The sequence below is a fragment of the Pyxicephalus adspersus genome, chromosome 9 (assembly GCF_032062135.1).
Source record: "Pyxicephalus adspersus chromosome 9, UCB_Pads_2.0, whole genome shotgun sequence".
Taxonomy (NCBI): domain Eukaryota; kingdom Metazoa; phylum Chordata; class Amphibia; order Anura; family Pyxicephalidae; genus Pyxicephalus; species Pyxicephalus adspersus.
In genome coordinates this window covers 64857279-64876878 of record NC_092866.1, presented here as the reverse complement: position 1 = coordinate 64876878, position 19600 = coordinate 64857279, and the positions used below count along the sequence as shown (strand labels likewise).

Genomic DNA, 19600 nt, shown 5'->3' with positions numbered 1-19600 from the left:
TCCTCCTGTATCACTGTCTGTATTAGTCTGTCATTTGCAATCCCTATTTAATGTACAGCGCTGCGTAATATGTTGGCGCCATATAAATCCTGTTTATTAATAATAATAATAATAATAATAATAATAATCAGTCCGATAAGTGTGGTACAGAAGGGTAAGGCAAAGGCAGGTCAGGATAAATCCAAGGTCAAGGCAGGCAGAGTTCAGGCAAAATCAGGTATCAGACTGAGTTGCTATTGGTAACGACAACAGGTTAAAATTAATCAACACAGACACGCTGCGGTGGCGTCTCCCTCGCCGGCTGTGATCCCCAGGGACGCCACGGGCTCACTGGAAAAAAAGTTCTTTACATGGTCAAATTGCAATGATTAAAGCCCCTGAGTATGGCTGACAAACTTTTTTTTTTTCCTGCTATATTTTTTTTCATGAAAGGAAATTAGAGATTGCATTATCCTAAAAGCATTGTCATAGATGTCAGATGTTTTTTGCTTTGGGGGGGGGTCTATTTTAAAATGTTACCTAATGTTACCTAATATGCACGCAAATTGTATATAAAATGTTTACATTATTTACATGACCCAGGTAGCCAGGAGATTCACCACGGCTTTCCAAACAATTTCTCTTTCGTATGGTAACCGTTCTCCAACCTACTATCCAAAAAATCAAACAGCACACTTTATTTTCGGCAAAGGCCTCTCGAATTGTATTATTGTCAACCCCCTCCCCTTTTCTTTTAAATTTACCCATCAAATATAAATGGCAATTACCATAACAATACATAATCAAAATAACAAATATAGCAACAACATTATAACATTATAACCCAAGTATTGCACTTCCTGGTTGCAGGTTCTTGAAGGCAACATGCTGTTTAGGGGTCTGCTCCACCTATATGTTATTGCTCCCAGCTGCCACATACTCTACCAGGTTGGGAACGATGGCTTTACTTGCAGCTCCCTCTGAAACTAGCACCAGAAGTAATAAACACCTGTGTAAACAAGCCCATTTATGCCCCCCAAGGACCTGCACCACACGCAAGCTCCAACCCTCACACCAACAGGACTTTTAATACCCTCTTGCAGACCTAAAAACTACATGTCCATTCAGTCTGCATTCATGTGGACTTCCACTCTATGCAAATACTGCCATGCTTCCACTTCCAACTCCCCATTGCCGACATCAAAGTTACCCAATCCGTGTTCACTTTGATCCTCACTATATTCAGCCAGACCACCAACCTAGCAAACGGCCACTGCATTCGGGCAAGTATTTTGGACCAAACAGCTACAATACCCCGAAATGTAGTACTCTGAACCTGATCAATTCTTTAAATGGCTTCTGACCCAGATCATTTCCCCTACGTGTAATATCAAGATATCAGGTGGCTGATCTAAATTTATGGACTGATTAAAGTTATGGACCTCTGGCACCACCCTACTCTTGAGCATACCAGGCCAATGTCCCAAGGAATGTCAATTGTCTTCCGTTGGAGCAAATATTGGCTTTACTGGCACCCCATTAAATCTAAGAATGACCTATCTAAATAAGGCACCGTGCCCTGCCTAGAACACAAGCATAATGGGTCACACAGAGCAACCCCGAACTAAAAAACAAACAAAACAAACCAACTGACAACCCCCCTTTTTTTCCAACAACATTGCTTCTTAAACCAACTCAGGACAAACAGAGCTGAAACCTACTAGACTCCTACCCACCAAATTGTTAAATGAGCCTGTTGTCCAAATCCCAATATTCTAAAAATTTACACAAACTAATAGTGGGTAAGAGACCATCCATCCATTTGCATCCAGCATACCCTTCACCCAAGTGCCTAACCTCCAATCTAATCTGAAAACTTCTGCCAAGCTGATCTGTTTTTGCCTTGCAGATCCACAAAAATATCCGTGCCTCTATTCCTCACCATCAAATCTCACCGCATCAGCCCTCTGAGGCTAACCACATATTGAAATGCCCCGCAATGCAGCACAATCCCAGTCCTCTGCTGATCCAATACAAAAAAAATTATAATTATCCAAGAAATTGATAATTTATCACATTTCAGACATCTCTTTATTCACCCACTCCAGAAAGGACCTGAATTCCTTAAACTAATAACATGATATCAAACACCCCATGCATAGGCAGCAGTCAACAAAAATAGTCTGCAATTGCTGTGCATGGCAGGGATCTATCTGGATGTGCCAGCAAAAGGCTAAAGGCCAATTAAATATCCACGTTTCGCAACAACGAGCCACTCCCAGAACTTTGCACCCACCAGATCACCATATCAAAAATGTGTAGGATACTGAGTACAATTTGGGGACAATAACTGGATTCACCAGGAAAGAGCAAAAAATGAATTAAACATAACCTTGCTTGTTCCTTTTTGGGCACCAACCCCAACAGGAAAATCACAAAGTCCAACAGGGAGTCGTTAAATGACTCCCCCATCCTCCCCAACTCCACCTCTTTTATCAAACTTTCTGTCACAGCATCTGGATGGCTCAGTGTCAACCGTAAGTTCCTTGCTCAGAGTGGTGGTCACTGCAACGAACAAGGGTGGCACCCCCTCCTGAAAACCTTGTTCCCCACAACTGGGTTTTCCCCCCAGGGGTTACCTACTTAGGAAAGGCTGCATCTTTTTGATGCTTACTAGCCTCTTGCCTTTTTCCAGCCCCCCACAACTGGAGCATTCGTGTTTGAATCGCAAGTATTCCCAAACTTGCCTGATCATTTGGATAACCCACACACCCCTCCACTATGCAAGATCGATGAACTTGAGGTGCTAGCCCCACCAACCCCTGTGAGTAAGGGTTTACCTGCTACTTGTGTCAGTGTCATCAAGTGCATCTAAAGGCTAAAATCCCACTGTATAGTTGGGTAAGTTGTTTTGTGCTGGTTAAATTGTTCATCACTCTGCAACCAAGCCAACCCCTATACATCCCATACACTTTGTGGATCACACCTGCATAGCAAAACAGTGAGGCATAGTGCGTCTGAGTCTTCTCCCCAATCTCATCCGCCATCACCGTAAGGGCCTGAAGTCAGTTGTGAATTGTCTGTGGTATTGCTCCAAGGGGAACAGGGAAAATATGTCAACATTTTTCCCCCTCCAGAGCTGCTCTTGCACTTCCTGCCCTAATAGTGCTCCGAGATGCCCTTCAAAGCACATGTATACCTCCCCATTTTGCTGCATCCCCTAAACCCCTGGACTTTAGCCCTGAGCCCCCAGAACCTGGGACACTGCTTGGTGCACCCAAAAAGCACCTGCTAGAGCTCCCAACCTCCTGCCACTCCTCCTGCCCACTAGGCTGCACCCCAGCACCTTCCACAAGATTGCATCACCTCCCCAAATGTTACTGACCCCCAGGCAGTCCCCAGTTGAGCACCCCTTCCCCCAAGGCAACAACCCTGCCAACACCCTCTGAAGACAACCACCAGTTGCTCCCCATGTTCTGCTGCTGCCCTATTTTGCTCCCCACTGCCTCATTGACTATAACCCCAGCCAACACCCCATGCCCCAAACCCCTCCAACCCCATCTACTCACTTCTAAAACCAGAAAACCCCTCCCATGGCTCTAGCACTGCGCCAGCAGCCCTACCTGAGCTGTCAGGACCAGCATCTCCTGCAGCCGCACCACCTCTCTTTAAGGGGTCATCCTCCCTGGCACTTCCTCTCCCTAGGGGAACTGCATTACCTTTGGTCAGTCTGCCTAGATGAAAGTGAGCAGCACAGAAAAAGTATGGGATGAATAAATTAAACCAATTTACACTAACGTGGTGTTCTGCAGTGTCTTGATTGCCATGATCCTGGCCTATCTGAGCACCAAAGGTAAATAAGTAGTGGCTGTGGTGATATCCGCCATACTGATATTTAATGGTGTCCTTCTTTATTGTGTATTTCTACCAAATTGTGTTGTAATTCTTTTTAGGTCAGAACTAAACACAAAAATACCTTTGTATCATCACAGAAATATATGAAACTTTGTAAAACACCTGTGCCTTTTCACACTTAATTCATGCTTGTTTCATAAAAAGCAGTGATAAGGATAGTGTCTGCTCACATTAGGTCATGTCTATTATTTCTTTGGGGTAGGGGATTTTAATGCATTGGAAAACCATAGAAATCTATAGCAAGTGATGGAATTGCATATAGTCTCATTGTATTTTCATGCATTTATTAGGCCCTGATAACAAGAAACATTCATGAAATGGACAGTACTCCATTGTGACAACATATTAGCATGTCAAAATGTACTTTAAAAGTTTTTAAAAAAAGCGAGGAGAATTAAAGCACCAACAGATAGAAACACATTAAAACGGAACCTTAATATATAATATAGCTGTGGTCGCCAACCTTTTGGTCGTCACAGACCACTAAAATGACAAACTCTGGACCATGCATGCGAGGGGAGCCGTGTGTTGGTCTAGGCCATGGGACGTTGGTCTAGGCAATGGAAGAGTGGGGTTGTGTTCAACCCGCCCACCATCCTGAGCCTGCGATTTTTTACGGAGGCATGGTTCGTGGCCCTGGCTGGTTCCCCCCCCAACGGGATGAACCACGCCTCCTGTTTAAAATCGCAGGCTCCAAAATGTTCTCGCCAGTTGGCCACCGTTGTGGCATAAAATTATGTTAAGCGTTTAACTTTTGAACAGTTATTCATTTGGTTTGTCTATTTATTATGGCATGCTTCTTGAAATGTGTTTAACATTATAAATATTTTATTTTTCTCTTTAGTACTTAGGCCCAATACAACATAACCTTACTTTATTCCAAACTGATGGGTGGTGGGGTGCTAAATTCAAAAATAGCATTCATATTGTTCTCATCACGCATGTTTTTTCAACAAAATACAAGGAAAAAAATTAGAAAAAAAGCTCTGATCACTGATAATAATGTATTCAATCTTCATTTACATGATTTATTCCTTTTCAATTTCATAAAAATTTGTAAATTATTTTGAAGGGAAACATCCAAAATAGAACCAGGAAAAACCAGGAGAGTGTACAGATGCACTGTGGTGTTTTCTCTGTCCTTTAAAACTTCTATTGATGTTTTTAATCCACAATTTTCTCATTGCAGCCCCCATTAACAGTCAACAATCATGCCAACCCCACCTGGTACCTTCTTATCCTTTTTTGAAATCCAGGTGAAACCTCTTGGTATTCGCTAAAGTTCTTAAAAAATAGTCCAAACAAGAGTGGAGGAAATGCAATTTGAGGCTCATTGAACAACCCGGTTCTTCTATTTTAGTCAACATATCATTTTTGCCAACAGTTTTTTTTATGTCCTCAAAATTGGGGTCCATGTGGTTACCAAGTGTAAGGTCTCTTGGATGTACAAGTTTGTCTTAAAACAAAAACTCCTACATGACACTCAAAGGTGGACAAGAGAACCTGGAATGCAAACTCAAAGACAATTCTGAGAATAAAAAAACAGTTTCATGCCCAGTTATTCATGCAGTTGGGATTTAAGTAACTGGGCACTTCAGGACAGGTCAGACCTAATGATACCATCTGGCATTTTAGTTTGTCTAACTCCCAGCCTTTATGCTGCCATTGCAGCTGAAAATAGTTGGCCCATCATATCCAAGAAGCTGAAGTCACCGCTACTCAGCCTGGTGCTAGTGCTGAATGTCCTGCATATTGCTGAATCTGAGTTGGCTGACCAAGAAAGAGGGGGTTAATGGCTGATTTTTTAGGAGTTGCCTGCTGACAAAATAAAGGACTTGCTTGAAAAATAATGGTGGATTGGTATTTTCCAAAAAGGCTAAGCACTCCCTATGTGCTTTAAAAAAGCTCAGAGAGGAATTTAATGTCACAATAGATTTGAATAAATATTGGTTGATGGGTATTTCTCTACCAAGACTCATGCCTTATGCACCTTATCAGACTGGAACCAATCCAGGATTTGTAGCGAAATGAATGCTTGGCACCAGCCATGGAGCAGGTTGTCCACTTGGTCATAAAGGTAGGTGGTAAATATCAGACATACAAATGTAATATTTCTTATGTACCCAAAATAACTTAGTGATATGTTCCTGTAGCAATGTAGTAATTTCACTGCCTGTTTATGCATTAATGTATTTTATGATAATTACGGCAGTGTGTGTTTTGCCACGTTCCGAGATGGCTGCTGTGCCGTCGGCACTTTGGGGATGAGGTGATCAGTACTGACCTAGCCCGGGGCAATGATTCTTGTGTAAGCCCTTAGGGAGGACATGGTCTGGAGAGTGAAACTCTGATTCTGTTGTATGTGCAGAGAAAGTATAACTTCAGACTGTAAGTTATGGCACAATCCTCTCACTGAGACATACTGAAAGGACTTTACATGTTTACACTGCTGCTGTTTGAAGATTGCAAAGTTCGATGTTACACTGGATTTCATATGTTGTTACTATTCAATAGAGAGACTCCTTCTGCTAATACAGTGTGGATTATTGTCTATGAGTATACTATTCTCAACTGGGACAGCACTTGTTACTCACAAGACCCAATTGATTGGAGGCACTGCGCTTATGAGAGATTTCATCCTGTTCCCACGGATAAAGTAAAGGCTCTGCTCCTGTTCTTCCACATAGGTTGCACCACAACACATCAGTAGCCTGCAGACTGGGTCAGAATAGGGCTACATTCCTGTACATTTTTATTTAACTCCCCCCTTTGTTATCGTGACATATAGTCATATTTGTAAAGGTAAAAGCAGATTGTAAAACTTAAAAGGTAGAAATAAAAAAAAAAAACTAAAAATATATATTTTTTATAGCAGTTTCTGTTTTATACAGGAATATATTTAGAGACTATAAAAATGTATGTTTTTTCATTTTGAATGTTCTAAATTTGTATCCCTGCATGTCACAAAGCTTTATAAAATGTGCTGTAGTCTGTGTTATTGTCAGAGACACTATGTCAAGTTCTAACCCAGCAAGCCAGTCTGTAAAACATCTCTGGAGTTCCCTGCTTCTGTGTGTCACATTTTACACGTCTGCTGTCTCTAACCCATCACCGGGTTGTCACCTCCAGATTGTATCGGCCTATGAGGATTTTGAATATGTGCAGGAAGGAGACGTCATTATCGGAGGAATCTTCACTGTCAATGGCTTTATGGGTGGGAAGACGATCCCTGGGAAGCCAGACACAATGCAAATGTTATGTGTAAGGTAAGTAAAAAAGAACCACAATGAGTCTGGTGACATTTTTTAGGGTTTGATATTGTACCGAAACTGCAGAATCCTTTAATACACACATTGCACTCAATTACATTAGATCAGTTTGTGTGTATTCACTTCAACTGTCACCATCGGTTCATTTTTTCAGCCACAATAAAACTGCATTTGATTTCTAGCTACACAGCTTGTGCACAGACACACACTACATTACAGCATCTCATTCGCTTGGAATAAATGAGCCTGGATCTGCAAAATGTTTTGTAGCTTAGCACAAGTGCAGCACTTTCTGTCCAGGTTCTTTTCAAGAATAATTTTAACTGAACTTATAAAACAAAAAAAGAATTTGATTACCATAATTGCACTGCTTTTGCTGTTGACTGCTTACTGTCTGCCATTACTGCCAGTGTTTCACCATGATAGCTAGGAAACTAAAATTTCCAAAAGGAGAGTTCACCGGTAGGGATGCGAGCTATGCTGATCAATGACAGCAGCGCCAGCTGCATTCATTGATCAGCTCAGTGTACGATCCCCAGCACTAGAGGTTAAATGGAGACAAGTCTCCCCATTTAAAACCTCTTCTGCTCTCTGATTGGGTTGGGAAAGCTCAGGGAATAAGGGAGCACTAGAGGTTTTGAATAAGGGCACTTGTCCCCATTTAACCTCCACTGCCGGGGATCACAAACAGGAGGATTCCCAGGGAATCCTGTAAACCTTCCTGCTATAATTTCCTCGATCTTCCAATGGTTACGTGAAATTGGTTCACCGAAATGTCACAGAATCATCAAAAGTTCGAGGAAATTTTTGTTTACTTATTCACAAGTCGAATCTGTTGTTTTTTTAATGACAGACTTAATCAAAAAACACACACCAGTTCATTCTCCTGGAGATTAATACAGGTTAAAAATCCAACTAAACACACAGATCACTGAAAACCAACAGATAGTGTATCTCGGACAGTGAGGTAGTAAGGTGTAAAACAACTTTTATTATTATGCTATATTGCAAACATAGCAAACGCCATGCTATATGAACTTTACCAAATATTATATTAGTGTGATGGTACTGATATCGCACATAATAGTTAGCCATGTTGATTACATATATTGTAATTTTTATTTTTCAGTTATACTGGGAGAATTAGTTACTGAATACAATGTTTTGTGAAAAAACCAAAAAATTAAACTGCACATATATAAAAGTATCAGTCGACCTGGTAAAAATCCAGTGAAGCCCGAATATCCTCATAGATAGCTAAAACTGTGCCTAGTTCTTCTCTGGTAAACAACAGGGAACCTCCACCTTCTCCTAAAGTATGTAAGGCCCTTGTTGGACCAGTACTCGCCAGATGCCAGTCCCACAATCTAAAGCCCCTGCTCCGACTCGGGAGACTGGTTGCATTTCCCAACACATGGTTGCCCTAAGGTCTTATTGTCCAGTGGATAGTGTCTGGGGAAGGGGTAACATAGGAGCCCACAGATAAGCAGCAGAAGGTTCTACAAAGGCAAATCCAGAATATAAAACAAAGGTCATACACGGGTGATCAGTCCACCAGACAAGGTATCAAAGAGGAAGTACAAAGCATTGCCGGGGTCACAGGCAAAAGGTCAGGCAAGGCAACATACAATCAAAAGGTCAGAAACAGTAAATCAATTGAAACTCAAACCAGCAGGGGATCAGCCCAGCCAAACGCCATAACAGTCACAGGCTACTAAAGCCTCAGCTGCCAATGGCCGCAGATCAGGAACTACCTTCTCATTAGCCCTAACACAACTCCAAATCCCCTTTAGCTGCAAACAATCTCAGAGCAGGGGATGCCAAGACACCATTAACAGCCAAAAAGAAACCGGGGTGCCACAGACTGCATAGCGGAGGACTGACAGCCATTTGCCTTATGGTCCCTAAAAAATCACTTATTTTAACTGCTTAATTGAAATAAACTTGTGTTTTCAGAAATCTACAGGCACAATCTCTATTTGTATTGACGACCATTCATAAAAAGAAAAAAAAAGGAGGATAAATCAAATTTTAGATTTTTTTCCAGAACAAGAGTTGTGTAGAAATCTTCCAATGCAGACATCTGTTCTAGGGTGGACAGGAAAAAAATATATAAAATAACTTGGGCGGGCTTTCATCCGGAGCTATTTTCAAAGCATTAAAAAGTTGTCTGTATATACAGCTAAAATCCCACTTCCAGGCATCATGCTCCTCACCATTCTATTAAGTCCCCAGTGGTATTATGTGTTCTAACTTTCTGCTATATTCTGGTTTGCTGTATCCCCTTTCCTCTTTGGCGAATCCATTGTGTGGCTCCGTAGCACGATTCTTAACAAATTCACTGTACATGGATGGCGGTTTGCTCCTTCAGAGAGCACCCCAATATACCAATAACACCCTATACTCAGTGTTTCTGTATTGTTCTGGGTTGACTGAACTGGGTGTTATCTTGTGTGAAATATATATATTAATATATATATTGTGTGGAAAATGTAGAATTAAAGCTAATTTTTTGGGGGACTCATGGAGGCATTTCCTAAAATATAGCATAGAGTGGGGATTTAATTATTAATACTCAAAATTACACATAACAAAAAAAATTCAAAAAGTGACTTCTCCCAACTCCGCTTTCCCCATGGGGAATCATTTTCTGAGAAAGTGACAGATAGAACATGGATTCCGCCACTCACAAAGGTTCTCTTTTGAACAATTATCAGTTTTGAAAAGCTTTCCACTCCTGGTCCAGTTTTCATCTGAAGATTGTGTCCTGCAATAAATTAACACAGATTTTCTTTGTTGTCCAATTTGTACCAAGTGTGTCTTGCAGCCTCACAATACTGACACAGATATAATGAATATATTATAATAACACAATATATATGATGAACAGGAAGGGCAGTTCCTTTAGGTCCCCAATTAGCATTCTGGAACACTGACATTATAGTGGAGGAGACAATCTGATATTGCTACAATGATTTGAGATGTGCAAATGGAAGCTTTTATTGTAGGAGAAGAGAATACGTTGGTAGGAATCGGTCTCCAGTTGACAAAGTGACAAAAAAATAACTAAAATGGTATAAAAATATCATTATGCATATCGAGAATGTATATAAACCATGTACATAACCCTTTAACAGACCATTGCTGCAATACTACAGAAAAATTCAAATGTTCCTTTTTGCTATTGAGCAAATGAATAACAACCCATCATTTCTACCTAACGTGACACTGGGATATCACATTTATGACTCGTGTTCTGATCCAAGAAAAGCTGTGAAAAGTGTTCTACAGATTTTATCTGGACCTGGAAAGACTGTCCCAAATTATTCCTGTCGAAGTCACCAGATGTTAGCTGGTTTAATTGGAGATCAGAGTTCAGGAACAACCCTTCCTATAGCACAGATATTATCTCTGTATAACCATGTGCAAGTGAGTAAAATGCAGATGTGACATTAATACTGATATACAAAGCAAACGAATTTGGCAATATTTGGTTTATTCTGAGTTTGTCTGATTTACATAGCAAAATTGGTACCAAAATTACAAAAGGAAAGATGTGTGGGAAGTGTGTTTAATTTCACATTAAAGTATAGGAATGAAAGCAGATATAGAAATTTTCCCATTAGCTTCCCATAATTTCTATCCACAATATTATTTTGTCCAAGTCAAAAACTACCCTATTCAGTTTGGTACCTTTTGGTAAAACTGTTTGCACTCCCAAATTTGACACAATAAACATCCTGTATGCCATGTGTGAGATCACCCATAAGAACTGGGGGTGCTTCAAACAGCAAACAGGGTTAGCAAGTTAAAAGTGCAACAAGGGTTTTATTCACTAATATTATTTTCACACAAAAGCAGGCAAAATAAAACAAACAACAAAAATAAAGCCTGGCCACTTGGCCTCTAACTCACTGTTCAATCATTTTACTAACAATCCAGCCCAACCTAGTGCTGTGCAGGACTCTAAGGCCCTAACCATACAGCATTTGCAACACCGTGTGTGTCTTTACTCACAGTTCAGCTCACCAGCCAAAACTAGGCCACAGGAATAAGCAGGGTGGGAGTTTATATCCCCAGCCTAATCTCCAGGATGGGTTTCATGTGAGACAGTTACACCTGATCATCCCCAGCCTCTTTAGCTCCCCCACCTGGACAAGAAGGTCATTGTCATTCAGCCTGGTACTTCAACCCCACCATCAGGTCAAAACTGTCCGACCAAACAGAAAAATTCTCTGCGTATAACCTGTATCTGGGCAAATGTACCTGTCATTCTGGACGAAACCCTGTGATTTCTGTGGCCAGCTGTCACACTTGGTCCCAGATTCCATCATCAGGCTTATATTTAAGTAAGCAGGTATAGGGAAGGGACCCCGTGCATCAGCATGACTCTGTTCATTGTTGAAGGAAGGCAAAGTGTCTACTGTGGGTATTTGACCAACAGTTTTCAAGCTTTATTATGATAATTTATAAAGAACCAGCAAAAGAGTCCCATGTTCTAAAACTAACATAGTCAGCACATTTAGGAACTGCTATATTACATTTTTATTTTGGGTTTAGATAATTTTAAGGTGTGACCTTTTTGCCACTTACAATCATTGTGAAAATCATTGTAAGCTGTATAAAAATTAGTTTTAAAAGTCATTCTGTTTTTAAGTAGTAATCATGATTTTCTAATAGTAAAACTTTTAGAATTAAACATATCTAAGCCCAAAACGTTTTGCTTTGATTTGATGTATTAGGGAAAAAAATTTGGTAAAATCCTAACGTGCTATGCAAATAAATCACTACTGCCACAAGGGAGAACCAGCACGTCATACATGATCGGTGTGCGGTGTTTCAGACTTCAGGTCTCATTATGAACAACACAGAATAACATGGAGAATCCTTTAAAATATTTTGTAGTTTTGGTAGCTATTCCAATTCATACAGCAAAATATGCTGTCATCATCGGGGGAAACCTTGGCATGTTTTATACTACCAGAGCTTGATCATATAAAATGTAGCACAGCATTGACTACATGGAAAGTACCTTCCAATCAGAAAGGATGTTATCATTTTTCCCACAGCATGGACCCCTCCTTTATATATGGCTCCACCAACACATCTTTATGTTTTTAGATCAGTTATGGGACAGCAGATCCTTACTTGATTAAGAGGAGAGATTTTCCTTCCTTTTACAACACTGTTACTCCTGATCACAATGCTTATTTTTGCCTAGTACAAGTTTTAAGACACTTTGGATGGACATGGGTTGGAATAATAGCATCTTCGGATGAGAGTGGTGATAGAGATTTAAGGTTATTATACTATTTTTTTTGGCGATATAATATATGTGCTCCCTTTGTGATAAGAGGTTCCATTTACATGGGAAACCCAACTTTGATTGGGCGCATTGATGGTATTACAAAATCAACGTTTAAAGTTGTTGTCCTCTGTGGATCATATCACGATGCAATATTTGAAACTTGGGTAAGGAAATCATTTAAGGAGGCAACAATAATCCTCCCTCCCAGTTGGGATCAGAACATTGTTCTCATAGAAAAGTATCCGGATATCTTTAATTGTAGTTTATCATTGAACTATTGGTCTGAGGCCGATGAAAAGCTTAGAAGTTTTGTCGATCGCTTCCATCCAAAACGTTTTCCAAAAGACAAGTTACTTGAAAATTTGTGGATGACAATTTTTTTCTGCTTGTCAGGAAATAAAGAAAAAGATGATTTGTATGAAAATATTTATCATACATCTCTTCACAATTGTACGGGTCTGGAACATTTACCAGACTCCAGAGATTATTCATCTAACATGACTACAGATCCTGTATATCGTGCAGTGGAACTCATGGTCTATGGTCTTCATTCTCTTTACTCTTCACAGAATAATTCATGGCTTGATGGGAACATGAAAACAATACAACATCTTAGACACAAGGTGAATACAACATGGCCTGGGAATATTTCTCATTTATCAAAATCAAAAGTGGATAAATTACAATTTATTTTGCCATAATATATCAGATGTTTTTGCTTGAGGGACTTTTTAATAAAGATTTTTACCTAAATGTCACCAAAACTCTACTAACAATTCACGCAATATTCACAATTGGTTTAATTAGAAACTGTATAAATCATGAGTAAAATTTGAATCACATATTTTGTATTCAAATTGTAAGAAACTTACCCGTCCTGCGAGCCTGTGGTGTCCCTGGGGATCGCAGCCACAGAGGGAGACGCCGCTGTAGCAGGAAGCATGGCCGAGGCTGCTGCTCTGCTCGCAGCGTGTCTCTCTCTGCAGGCAGAGGGATCCGTCCTGGCCAAAAACTACTGTTCAGCCAGGCGACATCCCTTGCATCCCTTCGGACGTGGTTACTGAATATCCTGCTCTCAGCACTCCTTTGCATGTGCAAAGTAGTGCACGTACTAGGGGTGCTGTGGGAAGAGGTTCGCATGCTACAATGTGTCCCTCTTGTACCCCCCGAGGGCGTGGCACTCGGCTGCCTCACCCCGGGGCGGGACATAGTAAGTTTGAATTCCTGCGGCCAATCGGCAAGGGATTCAGTTAGTCTTCTATCAGACGGCGCCAGGTGGCGCAGGGCAATTGGTCACTCAGGCCATTTAAGGAGAGCCTGTCCTGTACACCAGTGCCCACTATAAGCCTCTGTTAACACAGTGTGCTTGGGTGCGTCCTTGTATTGGTTCAAAGTTTATCTGCTTTGTCACCTCCATAGTGACCTGGTCTGAAACTGACTCTGCTTGAACTCTGCAAGCCCTGACCTCGGATTGTTACTGACCATTCTGCCTGCTGCCTGCCCTGACCTCGGATTGTTGTTGACCTGTATTTGCCTTACCCTCTTGTACTTCGCTTGTTTGGACTTAACCCTTGCTGTGCTTTATGACTTTGAATAAAGCCTGATTAAAGGATATCTGGAGTTGGTTGTGGTTTGTGTGCCCAGGCGCATTACACAAATCTAATGTAAAAAAATTGCACTAATAGACCCTTACATTTTTTATTTATAGCCAATGTTTCTTTTTTTCTTTCTTTTATTGTGTCAATAAATCAGCAGATTTTTTTCACTTCCAAATGCACTGCAAACAATATTTATAAAAGTAAGGGTATGGAAGCAGAAGCAGCCGTGTCATCCTATTGTATTATTGGTGAGTTAGGTACTCTACAAGTGCCCATTCAACCAATAAACAGCCATATTTTCAGGTGTATTTGATGCTACAGAAAGATGTCAGAGACTACGGACACATCACAAGAGAATGGTAAGTGGCTGTAGGTATGGCAGGGGAGATTGAATACTGGAAATTTGCTTCAGGAGATTGTGGGAACTCATTGTAATTAGTGTTCCTTTAAAATTTGTTGCTTGCATTTTTCCATTTTCCTTGGACTCCCAACAAATTATTGGCAGCACACTTATTATTTCACAATAGACTGCTTATTGTACACAGGTTTAATTCTATGTGCTGTTTATTAGATTTATGGAGTGCCTGTTTCTGGAAAACATAACTATATAATCTAAAAACTATTTTAGTTGAAATTACATGCATAGTATTTTTTTTTCCTCTGTAGTTAACCTGGCATCTAAACAAAATAATGTATGAGGATGATCTTGAAAAGTTAAAAACGAATAAAGGAATTTTCAAAATCTTTTCTGTTAAGAATAATATTGTTGTCAATAAGACTTTATTCACAAAAGAAGTTGGCCATTTTTATCAAGACTCTTTGGGCTATTTGCAACATGCTATCAATAATATGCTAATTACCTGGAAAAATAACAAGAATCAGGTAATGATAAAATAATATAACCTAATGGGGTGCTATTGGTGTATGTAATTGTATGGGGACTTTGGAATTGGTTTTACTTATTACTGTCTTAGACAAGGAGATATGAGACAATTCCCACTCTGGAGTATAGTAAGATCCAATTGTCAGGTAGATCCCTCTAAGACATAGATTCCTATAATCCCTCATAGTTCCCTTTTGTTTTGTTGAAACTATGTGAGAATCCACAAAGATCAGAACTGTAAATCTTTTGGTTTGCTTCATTTGACTTCTAATAGCTTACAGCACCTGATGTTTATTTACATTTTAGTGGAGGAGGGCCACAATTATGCCATCAATAGGAAATAAATGGGAAAGAACTGTGATCTAAAATAAGTTTTTGTTTAGCGATTTAGATTTAGATTTTCAGTGGCATTTTTTAAGTTTGCGAAAGTATTAATACGGTTTGGCTGGGTCACACAAAGGTTTGCTCTTGTCTATATACACTGTGCTACTACATGAGTAAAAAAATAGGAAATTTATAGGTAGGTATATAATGTTTTTGTCAATGAAAGGTTTGGGTATTTATAAAGCACAATAATAAAAGCTTGGATTTTAATATTCTAGTCATTCTTCAAAACAGATTAGGCACCAAGCTGGAAGGAATACCAGTGGAGTGTATTTTTTTATAAAGTAGTGTTCCCTTCAATGGGATATTTGCCAACCCTGGATTCAACAATTTAAAAGACAAAATGACAAGAAGGGTTTTTTTTGCAAAATTTCAGACTTGTCTTGCAAACAATCATGATACAGTTTAAACAGTCCTTACTTGTTTGGACTTTAGTCAGTTAGATCTGATATGATTTCTCTAGACAAAGATCACCTACTTTGTTGCTTTCATGTTACCGAGAAGTACAGCGTGGTCAAGCGATCAGTGTATGAGAAGAAATTGATATGTTCTTACGCGCAGTGTTTACCCAACGCATTTTGACCTTTTGAAGGGCTTCCTCAGGGGCGGCCCTGCGCTTTATTATAGGAGTTGCATACAGCATTTTCCAAAGATAGGAACACATTCAAAGGGTCGCTTGTATTGTAGGTAAGTAGGGCTTCTCTGTATATATGAGTCCCTTGTCTTAGGGATATTTAGGATACTTAAATAACATAAAAGCAACGATGTAGGTGATCTTTGTCAAGAGATATTATATCTGATTTCACTTATTAGGGTCCAAATGAGTGAATACTAGGGATGAGCGAGTTTTTAAAACTCAATCTCTCTGCAAATTCGACCGTTCTCACTTACTGAAATTGTGTAAATTCGCCAAATGAGTAGAATTTTATATAAAACAAAAAAATCTTGGGCTGTGCTGATCAATAACTTCAGCCACGGCTCAAGCTTCATCCGGTTTTTCCTTTCCTTAGCCAATCAGAGAACACTAGAGGTTTTGAATAGAGAGACTTGTCCCCATTTAACCTCTAGTGCCGGGGATCGCACACAGGATTCCCAGGGCTACATGAATGAAAATATGAAAAATAACATTATGTATTTTATCAGATTCCAAGATCCCTGTGTTCAGAAAGCTGTTTACCAGGATACAGTAAGGTTCCCGGGTTTTCTAAGCAACCTTGTTGTCATGGCTGTGTCCCGTGTGCATATGGAGAAATGTCAAATACCACAGGTAATGATTATGAAATACCATTACCAGCACCATTAAACACATTAGACAATTGAAAAAATAATGCAACAATATTTTGACTTGTCCTATTTCAAAGTTATCCTAATTTGTTTTCTTACTCTACTGTTACTATCAGTGGGGTCCTTTATTTTTCATTTATGGTGTCTCATCAGAATGGTGGCTAAATTTTGCTATTAGAAGGAACAAGGCTTGTTGCTCGGCCAAAATTTAAAATACAGCACACGTGGAAAACAGGATCAGCATCTTGTGATCCAGTCAATTATCTTAATATTAGGGATGGCCATAATTACAGATGGTGATGTCACCTATGTTGGTAATTAAATAAAAGACAGAGAAAGATAGAGTTTTAGGCACAAATATCAAAAATATAATTTGTAGTACAAGTTTACATACAAAATTATGAAAGAATTATATCCTTTTTACCCATAAGTCATAATATTCTCTTTTGATCTATACAGTATTTGATCAATTTTCACACAAAGTTACAAAAAACAATTACAACCTTACTTAAGCTCTTCTTAAATACCTCAGGCATGCCAATTCTGGTAAAGGAGGTTGCCTCCTCATAGGAATCACCTATCAATGCAGACGAATTCATACATGCTGATAAAAATATACAAGAAAAACAAAGTGCCCCTCCTCTACTATAATTAAAACCAGCAATGGGACAGCAAGCGCGTGTGCCCTCTCTCCTATCCATTAAAGGTCTGCTATATCTGGTTTTCAAAAAAAGGGAGAGGGCAAAAAACATGTTGCCCCCCTCCCTTTTGAAAAAAACAGATCCCCATCTGCCCCCAATGGGTGACAAGAGACATTATTGGAGGATAGGGCATTTCCCCACAACATGGTTGGTGTTCTGGAGGTCTATGGGAGAGGGCTTGTTTGGAATTGCTAAGCCCCTTTATCTAAAGGGATCCACAGACATCCACCCCCTCCCACTGGGGAATGAGTACAGGGGAGCCCGTTACACATTCCCAAAACAGGAAAAATTCTGAGTTCAATTTAATATGGTCAGATTGTTATATGTGTATATGTATAGGATCACATTTGATGGGTTTTATTACTTATTAAAGCTAAACAAAGCAATAGTGGTGAAGAGTATATAAGGCAATGTCCACAAAAGGTAGTACCCGTAACAAGGGAATACTGCCAACCCGGACAATATAGTATAAGAAAAGAACATTAGACTGATGGTGTTTTTATGGCAAAAGGAAGCAGTTTAGTAATTATCAAGTTTAGTTAACATACAGCAAACCCTGATCTCATTCAGATCGAGAATCTTAATATCGTCATCAAAATGTGGCCCAGTAGGGCGCTAGACATCAATTATCTGGCAATAGTCCAAAATAAGACAGTTTAAAGAAGTAATCACATAAGTGGACCTGTTAGTACCTTACGCGTTTCGACCAGTGTAGGCTTCCTCAGGGGTAGCAGTACATTTGTGGAGCAGAAGTAAGTACAGGATACATTATGATCCTGGAGAGTCTTATAGCATGAAGTACATCCCTCCACATCCCCAAGAAGATGGATTCGAAAGGAGGGTGAATGCGAGGAAAAGAAGGTGGTACCAGGTGATTACCTGTTGGTAGACATGCTCAAAGGTCTGCCAGTGAAGAGGAAATTTCAGTGCTGTGTATGTGAGAGGGGAGGTCAGCAGTCACAGCATCTCCTAAATACCAGTAACAACGTGAAATTTCCTCTTCGCTGGCAGACCTCCGAGCATAAAAAAATCCATATAATGAAAGTCTGACAGTCTATTAGATAGCTGGTTCAATACTTTGCTTGTACTCAGATTTTATTTAATATTATTATTATTATTATTATGTAATAGAGAAAGCTGACATAACATTTATTTGATTTAATTTCAGATAGTAAGAACTGCATGAAATGTCCAGACAAGGAATGGCCAAATGAGAACAGAACTCGCTGTACTTCCAAACAAACAGAATTTCTTACACTTGATGATTATATCTCGGTAGTTTTTATCTTGTTCTCAATTTTGTTTTTTAGCAAGACTCTTTTAGTTTTGGTGGTTTTTATTCTCTACCAGGACACACCAGTTGTGAAAGCCAATAACAAGAGCCTCAGCTTTGTCCTCCTGGTCTCCATCATGTTGGGCTTCCTCTGTGTCTTCCTCTTCCTGGGTCGTCCTGTGGATGTAACCTGCTTGTTACGCCAAATCTCTTTCGGAATTCTCTTTACAATAGCTGTGTCTTCTGTATTGGCCAAGACTATTATGGTTTGCATTGCTTTCAAAGCCACCAAACCTAACAGTGTGTGGAGACAATGGATTGGAGTAAAACTTCCCATCTGTATAGTCTTAGCTTGTTCCTCTGTTCAGGTTATAATCTGTGTTAGTTGGTTGTCCATCTCTCCTCCCTTCCAGGAGTTGGACACACACTCATACCAGGAAAAGATCATTGTTCAGTGTAATGAAGGTTCAGTTATCGGGTTCTACTCTGTCCTGGGTTATATGGGGATCCTGGCTGCTGTCAGCTTTATTTTAGCTTTTTTAGCCAGGACATTACCGGACAGATTTAATGAAGCCAAATACATCACCTTCAGCATGCTGGTGTTCTGCAGTGTCTGGATTGCCATGATCCCGGCCTATCTGAGCACCAAAGGGAAATACACAGTGGCTGTGGAGATATTCGCCATACTGATTTCCAATAGCGGCCTCTTATATTGTATATTTCTTCCAAAGTGTTTTATAATTCTATTTAGGGCAGATGATAACACAAAAAAACATCTGTCTCATTACCGAAATATATGAAATTTTGTAAAGCGACAGTGGCTTTTTTACAGTCGCATTGATAAAGAGTGTCTTCTCATATTGGCCCTGATTTATTAAAGCTCTCCAAGGCTGAAGAAGATACACTTTCATCTGTAATCCTGGGTGGTCCAGCAAACCATGAATTATTCTGGTCTAGGATTGAAAACATTTGCTAACATATGACAAATCACTGTTAAGAAATCCAT

The 19600-nt window shown here is 39.8% G+C and overlaps 1 protein-coding gene across 1 annotated transcript; it reads left to right on the top strand.

Annotated features, from left to right (window-relative positions):
* The first annotated feature begins 2438 nt into the window (after positions 1-2438).
* On the top strand, positions 2439-19394 carry LOC140337776 (vomeronasal type-2 receptor 26-like). Its single transcript, XM_072421576.1, has 4 exons — positions 2439-2516; positions 2675-2803; positions 16480-16603; positions 18490-19394. The coding sequence occupies exons 1-4, from the start codon at positions 2439-2441 to the stop codon at positions 19392-19394; spliced, it is 1236 nt and encodes a 411-aa protein (XP_072277677.1).
* The last annotated feature ends 206 nt before the right edge of the window (positions 19395-19600 follow it).

What these genes read in the sequence shown, in the direction of transcription:
- LOC140337776 (XM_072421576.1), top strand. Translation starts at nt 2,439, where the DNA reads ATGACTCCCCCATCCTCCCCAACTCCACCTCTTTTATCAAACTTTCTG. An exon ending in TGCTAGCCCCACCAACCCCT is followed by an intron (nt 2,804 to 16,479) that starts GTGAGTAAGGGT and finishes GTATTTTATCAG; the next exon opens with ATTCCAAGATCCCTGTGTTC. An exon ending in AGAAATGTCAAATACCACAG is followed by an intron (nt 16,604 to 18,489) that starts GTAATGATTATG and finishes ATTTAATTTCAG; the next exon opens with ATAGTAAGAACTGCATGAAA.